The sequence below is a fragment of the Dama dama genome, chromosome 18, assembly GCF_033118175.1.
Source record: "Dama dama isolate Ldn47 chromosome 18, ASM3311817v1, whole genome shotgun sequence".
Taxonomy (NCBI): Eukaryota; Metazoa; Chordata; class Mammalia; order Artiodactyla; family Cervidae; genus Dama; species Dama dama.
The window spans coordinates 23,660,729-23,672,900 of record NC_083698.1 but is presented as its reverse complement, the minus strand read 5'-3'; the positions used below and the strand labels follow the sequence as shown (position 1 = coordinate 23,672,900).

Sequence of the window (12,172 nt, the reverse complement as noted above, 5' to 3'; positions counted from 1 at the left end):
ATATGGGGTCCTGATTGTCTTGGGTTGCTTTTTGTTGATGTCAGACTTGTGATAGGCTCTCCCGTTCAGTTGATACACTGAAGTAGTGCTCTCGTTTGAAACCTACAAGAGAGTGAGGGCCATAGGCCAGAGCCAGAGGAAGAGCAAGGCAGAGAGGTGGGTTCAGCCAAAACCCAGCTTCCGCTTCGTCTCACAGTGAGCTCCGTTTATTAGCGGCTCCAGAGAGGCAACGAAGCCAGGCTTTCCTCTATCAGTATGTCATGGCTGACGTCTGCCCCCGGGGGGCAAGGACAGCCGCCCAGATGGTGCCAAGTGAGGTGGCTCTCTCTGGATGAAAGGAGTTCCCCGAGGAAGGAGGCAGCTCTGAGCCATAGCAGCCAAAAGTCGCAGTCGCGGGAACCTGGTGTGTGGGCCTAGTAGCGAGGATCTGGGTGAGGGACCAACAGCATCCAGTACAATGATTACCTTCCAGGCAGTGTTTGGAAATGTAATCGTGAACACATTTCTCTCATCCAAGTAGGTATCTGATGCATTTAAGTAGTACAGTTCTTCCAGTAAATAGTCAAATCACACAGATTTTCAAACTTTGTAAACCAGCTCGGAAGTTCACATAGCATACCTGGTAAACTTCAAGGGTTATCCTGAACTATTCCCACTGCTGTTTTCTTCATATTTTATATAGGACCTTTTTGTTTATAAAATGATTATGTTTTAAAAAATTAATCCAAAAGAATATAATTTTTTCCATGAGTCATCTCAGGAAACAGCACTGACCTTCAGACTTCAGTGTCTGCCATATGCCTTCATTCATAATGTATAGATTTGATAGTAATTCAGAGCTATTTGGGGGTTTCTTTGTTTTTTTTTTAATTTAATATTTATGTATTTATTTGACTATATTGGGTCTTAGTTGCGGCATGTGGGATCTAGTTCCCTGACTAGGGATTTAACCCGAGTCCCCTGCATTGGAAGTGCAGTCTTAGTCACTGGACCACCAGGAAAGTCCTGAGAACTATTTGTTGAGCAAGATGTATGTTGGGTCAAAAACTGAAGTTTTCCCTTAGTACAAGGTGTTATTATAATGTACTGAAATGGCTTTCCTTAATATGTTACAAAAGAAAAATCTGGAATATACTGATCGTCATTAGAATGAGTGGACAGCTGTCATGAAGTAACTCTTTTGAAGACTAACACACACTTAAAGATATAAGTTATATATAATATTATTACTTTATTACTGCATCCCTTGGCATATGGTCTTTTGAAGTTTGAGGCACAAACAAATAAATAGCTTTCATGTGGCCTTTCCCCCAAGTTTTAATAATGTTCTGGACCATCAAGAGAGATGGCAAAGTAGCAGATCCTTTCCCACACAACAGACAAGTGCAGTCTATTCTGTTTTTATTTTTCAAAACTCAAATGTATTACTTAACATTTTGAAAGAACCACTAGATGAAACACTTTTGATCCTCGCCGGGCAAAAAAAGAAATTCTGCCATGGAACAGGTGTTTGTGTTTCTAGTGGAAATTTTATAGGACTTAGAATTTAACCGTTAGAAAAATACTTAGCCTCTTCTGTTTCAGTCTTCTTTCCCTCCCAGCACATGCAGAAAAGACAGAACTCCTGGAAATGATGACATTGTCTCTGTAGTGTTCTTTCTTGGAGTGGAGTGGGCTGGGGTGGGAAAACAGGAGTTCCTAGGCATACAGCATCTCTTAATGTAGAGCACGTGTGTGGTTTTATAAGGCCTTCATCACTCCCCCTCCAGTCTGAGCATGACTCAGGGGTCCCCAACATCTGGGATCTAATGCCTGATAATCTGAGGTAGAGCTGATAATAATATTGGAGATAATATTAATAATGGAAATGAAGTACACAATAAAGGTAATGCACTTGAATCATCCTGAAACGATCTCGTCCCCAATCCCCCTCTCCCCCGTGGAAAAATTGTCTTGCACAAAATCGGTCCCTGGTGCCAAAAAGGTTGGGGAGCACTGCATTACAGGATATTTTGGGTTTGATTGATTTAAAGAAGTTTTCTATATGTTTCTGATTCAGTGTGTCTTATGTCTGTTTCCACCCTTTGAGATTGCAGTAATTTCAGTTACTCTGACAGTTGGGTCTGTGGAGTAATTTTTGATGTTTACACAGAACCTAGTCTCTCAGGGTTAAATATCTCAAGAATTATTGTACCTGCAATTATCTTTAAAGGCACATGTTTTGCGTAAGTTAGATTAAGGGTATATTTATGCAGACAAATTGTAAACTAAAATAGCCTACATTTTATTTTTTAGAGCACTTGGTTTTATGAGAGACTACTCTATGATTATAGTACCTTCTTTCAGACCAGACCTTGCCTTTTGTAGATTATAGTCTATTTGCTTGAAAATCTTTTTTTATCCACACTTTAGTTAAAAGCTGCCCAGTTGCTTTGGTTATGACCCATTTTCATTGCCTTACCCCTTTTCAAGCTGGTGTGGGTCTTCAGAGGGCATATTATAAAAAAGTAACTAATAGCCACCAGTCAAATCAAAGACCTTTAAAAGTAAGCACAGTACAACACTTGACCCAACAGTACACCTTTTGCCGCAGTGTACCTAACACAGATACGTTGGTGAGGAGGTTAAGTGGCTGCTATAGCAATAAGGATGTTTGTTTTCAGCAGGGACTTAGGGAGTTGTGCTGATGCCCAGGACATAGACGTCTATAATGGAGAAAAACAGAGGCAGGAGGAAGAGTGACAATAGAGGTTAGCAGGGTCCGTAAGTGATCAGGAGATAGATGTGTGCAAGTGATCCTGTTTTTTTATTATTAACATGATTCTTAAGCAGAATTTATTTATTTATCCTCAGTAATTATTAATAATAATGTTTCCCTTTGTAATAAATATCCCTTTATAATGCTTCAGAGACTAAAGGAGGGAAACTAATTCAAGTATTCTTTCTTTTGTGTACAGCTGTGATAAATGCTTCCATGAGCTCGTGGTTGAGCTGTGGATATATATCATTTTTTCATTGTGTTTGGGCTTCCCTGGTGGCTCAGATGGTAAAGAATATGCTGGGTTCAATCCCTGGGTCCAGGAGATCCTCTGGAGAAGGGAATTGCAATCCACTCCAGTATTTTTGCCTGGAGAATTCCATGGACAGAGGAGCCTGGCAGGCTACAGTCCATGGGGTTTACTGCTGAATATTATAAAGTAAATAAAGTCTAATGTCTTAAACAAAAAAATCATTAATCTGGGTTCTATTTGGGTTGTTTTTTTTTAAAGAATTCTCATATGCAAGTTTAGATCCTATGCCTTGATTCATAATGTATACAAAATATTGAGCAAATGGCATCAAGTGATGGCAGTTGATAGGAGAAATATGAATAATTAATGATTCTTTTCTTCTCTGCCACAAGTTAACTTTTGAATTATATAATGGTAGGGGAAGTTGTCAGCAAATTTATCAATAAGGATTCTGATTATACTTATTTCATGAAGTCTAGTTTATTGTTGAGTGCTATATTTGAAGTAAAATATTGGGCTGTGTATCAGTTTAGTAGGGTCAGAAATAAGTAAAAGTCCTATTTTAATTTAACAAGAACATTTAGTTTATGTTAAATTTTCACATAGGAGGCTTGGGCATGGATTTTTCCTTAAGTTAACAATTGCCTTACTCCTAGTCTAAAGAAAAGGATCTGATTCATGAAATCTGCCATCTGTTGTTTCCTAACTTTTTCGGTTACCGGGGATAGGTATTTTACTGTGACACATAGGTTAACAAATACTGAATGACTTTCTGCTCTGAGAATACAGTTGTGCCTCTGTTTCCCACATATTTACATTACTGTTATGTCATATGGATTTGTACATGTGTCCTATACAATCATTAAAGAAGAAAATACTCCTTCTTACACTGAATTTGGACTTAATCTGTGCATATTTGGGAAGTGTAGGACTCATGCATAATATTGGATAACTCTCTAGTTATCCCCTTTTTAAAGCTATTTTTGCTTTCCTCTTTCATCTATTCATATTAATGATTAGAAGCATATTAGGAAAATTTCCACAGAGAAATATAGTTAGTAAGCAATACACCTTTTATTTTTAGACTTCTGCCTGTAAAAAACCTCATTTCCTTATAATTAACAAGAATGAATGAGAATTGTGGTTTTCCTAGCCATGAAATCCTAACACTCAGTAATGTTAGCTAAAAGTAATGATTGCTCTGTGATTTGTTTCTATATATAAAGGGTGTGCAAATATGCCATGCTTATCTTTAGTAAGAGAGCTTCCCTAGCTCAGGCGATAAAGAATCTGCCTGCAATGTGGGAGACCCAGGTTCAGTCCCTTGGTCGGGAAGATCCCCTGGAGGAGGGAATGGTTACCCACGCTAGTACTTGCCTGGAGAATCCCATGGGCAGAGGAGGCTGCAGGCCTACAGTTCACGAGGTTGCAAAGAGTCGGACATGACTGAGTGACTAACACTTTTATCTTGAGTAAAAGTGCTTTTAACAGATGTAGAAACCATGATTCCAAGTGGCCAACTAATACTTAGTTTAACTGGAGGGCAAATCACACAATAACTTTGATACTCAGAGTTCAAAAGATTTCATGATGTTCTTCTGTTATTAGTTTTACAACTTGATCAGTGGCAATTTGCATTCTTATTTGAATTAATATAGTAAATATGTGACCATGAGAAAGACTTTATTTGGTAATCAAAACTGACTGCCTAAATTGAGCATGGAAAGTCTCTCATGGAATTTCTAAGCTCACTGGGGTTTCTTCTAGATTGTGATGCTTATAAATGAGAATCCTCTGCTGGCAGAAGAAGCAGCTCTGAATAAATGCTACAAGGTGATGGATTTGATTTGTGAGAAATGTATGAAGCAAAGAGACATGAATGAAGTACTGGCTATGAAAATGCATTACATCAGCTGTATCTTTCAGAAATGTATTAACTTCTTAAAAGACAGAGAGAATAAATTGGACACTCTGATCAAAAGGTACAGTTTTTACCATGTTATGTATAAAAAACACTCAAATGGATAATGTTTTATTATATGAAATCTCGTTATGGCTTTAAAAATTAAACATTTTAGCAGCAGCTGTTATTGTTGAGATCACATTTAATCTGTCAGAAACCAGGGGCCCTATTAAAACTAGATTGATCATTCCATTCTGTACTGTTTACAACATTTTTGCCATCCTAAATTATGGGTGAGGAATCTGAAGTTTGGGGAGGTTAAAAAGCATTTGTAAAATCATACAGCTAAAAGGTAGCCCAAGTCCAGATTTGACGATAGGTATGCTATGCCATAACTGCTGCTGTAGGCTGATACCAGCCCTCAATGTATCTGTGTTCCTGTAACTGGCAAGGCTGTGTGTTGGCCTTGTTCTCTGACTACGAGGGGTCAGGTTCTCATGATTTTACTAAGAAAAGAGAACTAAGTCAGAAGGGTGTGACTTAGTCAGAGTTTACATTCTTTGTTCAAATAACTGCCATGGTAATAAGTAACTAGCTAATCTGATAAATGTCTAGTATGTTTTATGTCAGGGGTCACCTTTTTAAATACATCCCTGGGCGCCTAAACCTGATAAGACCTGGCCTAATGGGCAGGTGGAACAGCAATTTGAATTGAATCGATCCTCATGATGTGACTACACAGTGAAAATCTTAAGCAGCAAAGAAAAGTGAAAGTGTTGGTCACCCAGTTATGTCTGACTCTCTGCAACCCTGCGGACTGTAGCCTGCCAGGCTCCTCTGTCCATGGAATTCTCCAGACAAGAATACTGGAGTAGGTTACCATGCCCTCCTCCAGGGCATCTTCCCAACCCAGGGATCAAACCCCGGTCTCCTGTACTGCAGGCAGATTTGTTACACTTTGACCTACCAGGGAGGCCCAGGGAGCAAGGAAGGAACTACTCCAACTTCATGTGTTCAGCTGGGAGGAAATGCTTGATAATTCGATTCCAGTTACTCTTTTAAAACTGTCTTTCAGCTTGTTAAAAGGCCGAGCTTCTGATGGCTTTCCAGTATATCAAGAAAAGATCATTCGAGAAAGTATCAGAAAATTTCCTTATTGTGAAGCTACTCTCCTCCAGCAGCTGGTGCGAAGCATTGCTCCTGTCGAAATCGTAAGGCTCTTCCTAACTAGGTTAACTCCGTTAGTAGGACCTAATTACCATATTTTATATAATTAGAGGCATGTTCTCCTTAGCATTATCTAGTTACCTAATAAAGGCATACTTATCTTAAGGAAAATTTCAGAAACAAACATGGAGATAAATTTGCCTGCTAACACTGTTTCTGTTTATGCGTTTTCCCTCTGTCAGTCCTCTTCTTTCATTTATATAGTTCATGGTTTAATACACAGTATTTCCTTAGGTCAGAATATAGATATTATAGTTATAGTGGATACTTACATTTTTAGTGAGTTGGTGAAACCTCAACGGTGGGATCACACCCAGTACGTAATACAGACCCACGTTTGTTTTCACATGTAGCTTGTGAAAAACCAGCATAAAATCCCATACTAGATGGAAAGTAGGAACTGAATGTCTGCCTTGATGGTTTCCTGTCGGGGGGATGTGAGAGGATGAGTTATGGGAAAGCTCCCTGTGTATCCTGCCAAACAGTGTTCAAGTATGTCCCGCTTCTTAGATCCTCCCTTAATGCCTCTGATTTTATAAATTTTCCACACATTAAAAAAAAGTCTCTAATTTATACTTGTCAGTTATGGGAAGTAAATTTGAACTTTATTATCTGCGCTTTACTTACTTTCGTCATGTATTTATTTAAGTGGTAATAAAGACACTTCCTGCCTTCCCTATTTTGGATAGCTTTCAGATCACCTTATCTATACCAGTTATGCTTTTATACATTTCAATGGAATCGCTTATCAGCCTTTGTGTAATAGGCAAGAAACTGATCCTGACACTGTTACCATCCATGCCTTCCTCCCTCCCTCTGACAATGTCTGCTCTTCTCTAGCCTTCTCTAGGCTGTTGTATCATTCTCAGCCTGAAAAATCAGGACAAAAAATGAGTTCCAGGTGCTCCTTTTATACATTAAGATTTCATCCACTCAGAACCATTAAAGAAGAAAAACCTAAGCAGGCAAGATGATTTCATGAAGTTCATGCATTGATTTATTCCTGAGAGTTCGCCATGATTTCACATAGAGATTCTTTCCGCTTGCTCTGTAATACGCTTGGCTATTTGGTGTTTACGTTTTTTGGAAGTTTAAAGTTAGCGTATTACGAGGGTAGCTTATCAATTATGAAATGCGTTTTGGCTGTGCATGTCACACTCCAGCCAACCATGAATTAAATAGATAAGAGCTTATTTAATTCACATATACTCAGAAGCCCACAGGTAGGCAGACCCAGTCTGGTACAGTGGACTAGGGACCCAAATCCTTTCCCATTTTCCCACCCAATATTCTTTAGCCATATGGATTATCATGCACATGCTAATGACCTCACAGTTGCAAGGCATCTTTCCTTCAAAATCATATCCTTCAAACGCATATTCCTGTCCTAGGCAGGCAAGAAAATGAAATTGGTCTAGAGCTGGAAAGCATAAGCTTATCAGAGAAGCGATTAACAGTGGCTGCTGAGTGATACCCAGCACTAAGTGTAGCTGACATTGTATCTTTAAGGGAGAAAACAGAAAAACTAAAAATAGCAGGTCGGAGTACTTTTTAAAAAGTCAAAGCAGGTCAGTATAGGACTCAACAATCCATCTTAGCCCTATATCATAGAACAGTGTAGTTAGAGAGGATAGTGTTTGATGTTTATCCTAGTGATCTGAGTCATCAGTAATCAAGATAATATTTATTTAATGCATTTTAGAAACATTTCTCTCTTTAAAAACTTCTGCTCTCTTGAAGACTTGATCTGCAATGCTTATGGCTGTGAGTGTCCCAGATAGCCACTGTTGACTGCCTGACAGATTCCAGTATTCTGCAAGTTCAGAAGCCTCTGAAGCAGTATTAACCTTGTCCCATGACACGGTGGTTCTCACGGTCGGCTGCCATGAAGATCACCCATGGTATTTTCTGACAGTGTTAGTGCCTGAGCCCAGACCGCTGTCTGTCATGGAACTCTGGCTTCTGCTTGTCACAGAGGTCAGCAGGAAGTGTGAGGCATAGTCCTATTTAAGAAATGCTCCCCAAGCATTGTAACATGAGACTGTTAAAGATATTTTGCTTTATCATTTGAAGGTGTATATTTTAACTTCTGGAAGGCTAGCTAAGGTCTCTGATTTTATAGGATACATATTTAACAAAGTAGATGACAAGGTTTTGTATGGTAAGAAAGAATTCTTATCACTCAACTGTGACAAGAAAGATTTCACATGGTTATTCTGCTGTACCATCAAATTTTTTCTGAGGCAGTAGTTCACATTAATAGCCATATTTCTAGCAAAAAATATTTTAGTTTTACTTCTGGTATATTTGTGAGAATATCATTGTTTTGTGACTCCTACAAAAGTCCCATCTTCAGAAAGATTTTGAACATGTCTCAGTCTTGATTCCCCCCCCCCCCTTAATTTTTATTTATTTATTTTTAATTTTTGGCTGCACTGGGTTTTTGCTGCTGCAAGGGCTTTTCTCTATTTGAGGCAATTTTTAACAAGCTCTCTGATGCACGCCCTCTTTTCAGCACAACTGCCATAGACATTCATTCTGTGCAAATATTCTGCAGATAGTGGAGGCTACTCTGGTTTCAGTGCACGGGCTTCTCATTGTGGTGTCTTCTCTTGTCGTGAAACACAGGCTGTAGGCTGTGCGGGCTTCAGTAGTTGCAGCACATGTGGGCCCTGGGCTCCAGAGCACAGGCTTATTATTTGTGGTATACGGGCTTGGTTTCTCCGAGGTGTCTGGGATCTTCCCAGCCCGGGGATTGAACCCATGTCTCCTGCATTGGCAGGCAGATTTCTGTACTGCTGGGTCACCAGGGAAACCCTGTCTCAGTCATGTTTATGAAAAGAATATTTGAACATGAACATGTAATTGTAAAAACATTTAAGTACCAGTAATTCTCAAACTTTTAGTATGTTTCAGAATCACTTGTAATAATGCAGGTACATGGACCACATCCTTAGAGACTCTAATTTAGTAAGTATAGATTGATCTGAATTTTGAACAAACTATCTGATACACTATCATTTCAGCACAACTGCCATAGACATTCATTCCTGATGAAATCATTAACTTGTAACTAGTATCAAGCTATTATTTCAGCTCTTTTTTCTCACTGTTATATTATCTTCATTCCAAAAGAGAATTCTTAACTCTTGAACTAAAAAGAAACTTAGTAATTATTTGTTTTCAGGAGGAGTAAAGTGGTTTTGAAATGAGTCCAGTGTAAAACAGCGTTCCAAGGTGGTTATTTGTTATGTATAACTGGTAAAATAAATATTCTTAGAAAGGAAAAGCAAATAAAAATAAAAATATAAATTATGAAAATGTCCACATTTTTAGTTAGGAATAAAGAAGCAAATTTGAAAAACTCAGAAATGAGAACTGTTGTGAGTAGGTATGATAGCTCCATACCCTGTAATTGCTCTAAGTAGATCTTAATAGCATTACCCCAGGCAGATAAATATTTAAATAGTTCTTAATAGCATTACCCCAGGCAGATAAATATTTGCCCTTATAATTTCCTCTGTTAAGAAATTTCATAAATCCTCTTTAGCAAGCCATTCTGACTTTCAATAACTGTATAATTTTCATATTTTTGGTTTTTCTTAATAACCTAATGCAACCACATGTACAGCTCTTTAATCTTAAGAGTTTGGAGCATTTCAGTGATAAAGGTGATAGTTTTATCTATTAGAATTGCGGATCTACATCAAGTAAATAGTTTTAAATAGACAAGTTCTTTAAAACACTTAAATTGCAGTAAACTTTTAAGAATTATGATAAACATTTGTGATGTATCCTATAAATTGTCCCTCAGAATATGTGTTATATATTGTCTTAATTCTCAGAAGGAAATTCCACTCTGAGTTCACTGTCCTATATCTGAAGTCTTTGTATGCTTACTGAATAATCCCAGTTGAAAAATACGTTTATCCTAGAATAGAGCCAAATGTTTTCTTTCTGAACATCTGGATCCACGACTTACCTGCCATGTACTTGGTGCAGAAAAAGGTGTATGTGCCATGAAGTCTGTGCAGGCTCTCTCTCGCCTGAATCATTTTGTCTTTTTTCTGGAAGTGTCTTCTCTGTAGTCTGTCCATGGTGATTTCAGAGTTTTGTGTTTTTTTCCCTCTTCTTACTTCCTCTAGGGTTCTGACCCCACTGCATTCTCTGTGCTCACCCAGGCCATCACTGGTCAAGTGGGTTTTGTGGACGTTGAATTTTGCACTACCTGTGGAGAAAAAGGAGCAAGTAAGAGATGCTCAGTGTGCAGAATGGTAAGAGTGAAGGGAAGTTCATTGACCTCTGAATGGTTAGGTTTCATTGAAGTTGATAACTGAGTTTTAGTATTCTATAAATGTAATACTTGGCATTTTTTCTAATACTAATATATTAAAAATGAAGTATTGAATCTAATATTTTAAAATAATTTTGAAAAAAAACTGTAGGATACATGTAGTTCTGTTCCCTCTTCTGTCCAGCTCACATGTTGGCCAGCTTCTATGCTGACCACACCCAAAAGAGAGAGTATGAATGAATGAATGGTTATGAGAAAACTTATTCACAGGGGACTGAGACTGGTGCATATATGAGAACCTACAACGATTCATAAATATGCAGTCTTAAATCTTCCAGTGTTGACTTCAGCTACTCTTTCTTCATCAGCTCTTCCTTGTAAAGCTCTCACCCCCTTCTGACTGTCACCAATCTTTAAGCTTTCTGGACTGCTACCCACTTCTGCCAGAATTATCTTTATAAAGAGCATATCTGAATGGATTCTTCTCACATACAGATACTACCCACATGCATGCATCTGTAAGTTCACTTTACCCAGTAGATCATGTTAATTTCCTATTGTTTTTAAGGTTGAAATTCTTCAGCACATTCTTCTGCAACCCATCATGTTCTGCTAGAAACTTCTTCTCCAGTTTCATTACCTTTAATTACTTACCTCTCTGAACCTCAGTTTCCTTTTGTGTGAAGTGGGGCTAGAGTTGTGAGAACTCAATGAGACCATCTATATTGATTAACTATGGCCACATATGAAAACACTCCGAAATTCATTACTTAAAACGAGTCTTTTTTTTTTTTAAGTTTTCCTCACGTTTGTGGTTGGCTGGGGCACATCTGTTCCATGTGTTTCTCATCCTCCTTGGACCAGCAGGCCGGGGTGAACATGTCCCCATGGTGATGGTAAAGCTGTAGATGATGTAGGTGATGTAGTAGGCAAGTAGAAACATACAAGGTCTTTTGAGGTCCAGCCTTGGAATTGCCATGCTGTCTCATTGTTCTGGCCAAAACAAGTTGCCTGGCTTTATTTAAAGTTAATTCTCCTCCCCTTCAGAGAAAAGAACTTTGAAGTCACTTGGGAAAATGTGTGGGTGCAGAGAAGAGTGAAGAATTGGGGCCAGTAATACAGTCTATAATACCTTCTATGTATAACAGCCTAGCCCAGTGCTTGACATATAATTTTACAAAAATCTCAGCTCTATTTACACAAATATACTGCTGTCCTAAACACAGCATTCACTTTCCTATTCGTGCATTTTTGTACAAGATATTCCGTCCACTCGGAATGCTTCTTCCCTGTTTCTCTGTCTACTGACTCCCTCTATTTAGAGTGAGTCATTGCTTCCTCTGTGTTCCCATTGCTGTTACGTCCTGTTCTAGGATATAAATCATGTTGCTAATTATTAGCCTCCATCCATGCTACCCCATCCTGCCCTAGCTTCCTCTGGGACAGCAATTGTTATTTTCTTTGTCCTTGTACCGTATCAATTCTGGCACACAGAAGTCTCTAAAATAAATCATATGTTAGAGTCTTTGGTAGACCATGTGTTATATATTCATTGTTGTTAAAAAGTGTAAGCTAAAATTTGCAAAGGTAAACAATACATATTCATACATCATGGTTTTAAAATAAAGCACATTGGGAGTTAGTCACTTAGTCATGTCCGATGCTTTGTGAGCCCTTGGACTATAGCCTGCCAGGCTCCTCTGTCCATGGCATTCTCCAGGCAAGAATGCTGGAGTG

At 38.4% G+C, this 12,172-nt stretch overlaps 1 protein-coding gene across 2 annotated transcripts in view; it reads left to right on the top strand.

The window, feature by feature from the left end:
• ANKMY2 (ankyrin repeat and MYND domain containing 2) overlaps window positions 1–12,172 on the top strand; it is a 42,029-nt gene that overhangs the window by 23,765 nt on the left and 6,092 nt on the right. For both annotated transcript variants that reach the window (XM_061165013.1, XM_061165014.1), the window contains 3 exons: window positions 4,779–4,993; window positions 5,990–6,125; window positions 10,287–10,415. In XM_061165013.1, coding sequence (XP_061020996.1) covers window positions 4,779–4,993; window positions 5,990–6,125; window positions 10,287–10,415 — 480 coding nt within the window. The remainder of the gene's footprint in view (window positions 1–4,778; window positions 4,994–5,989; window positions 6,126–10,286; window positions 10,416–12,172) is intronic.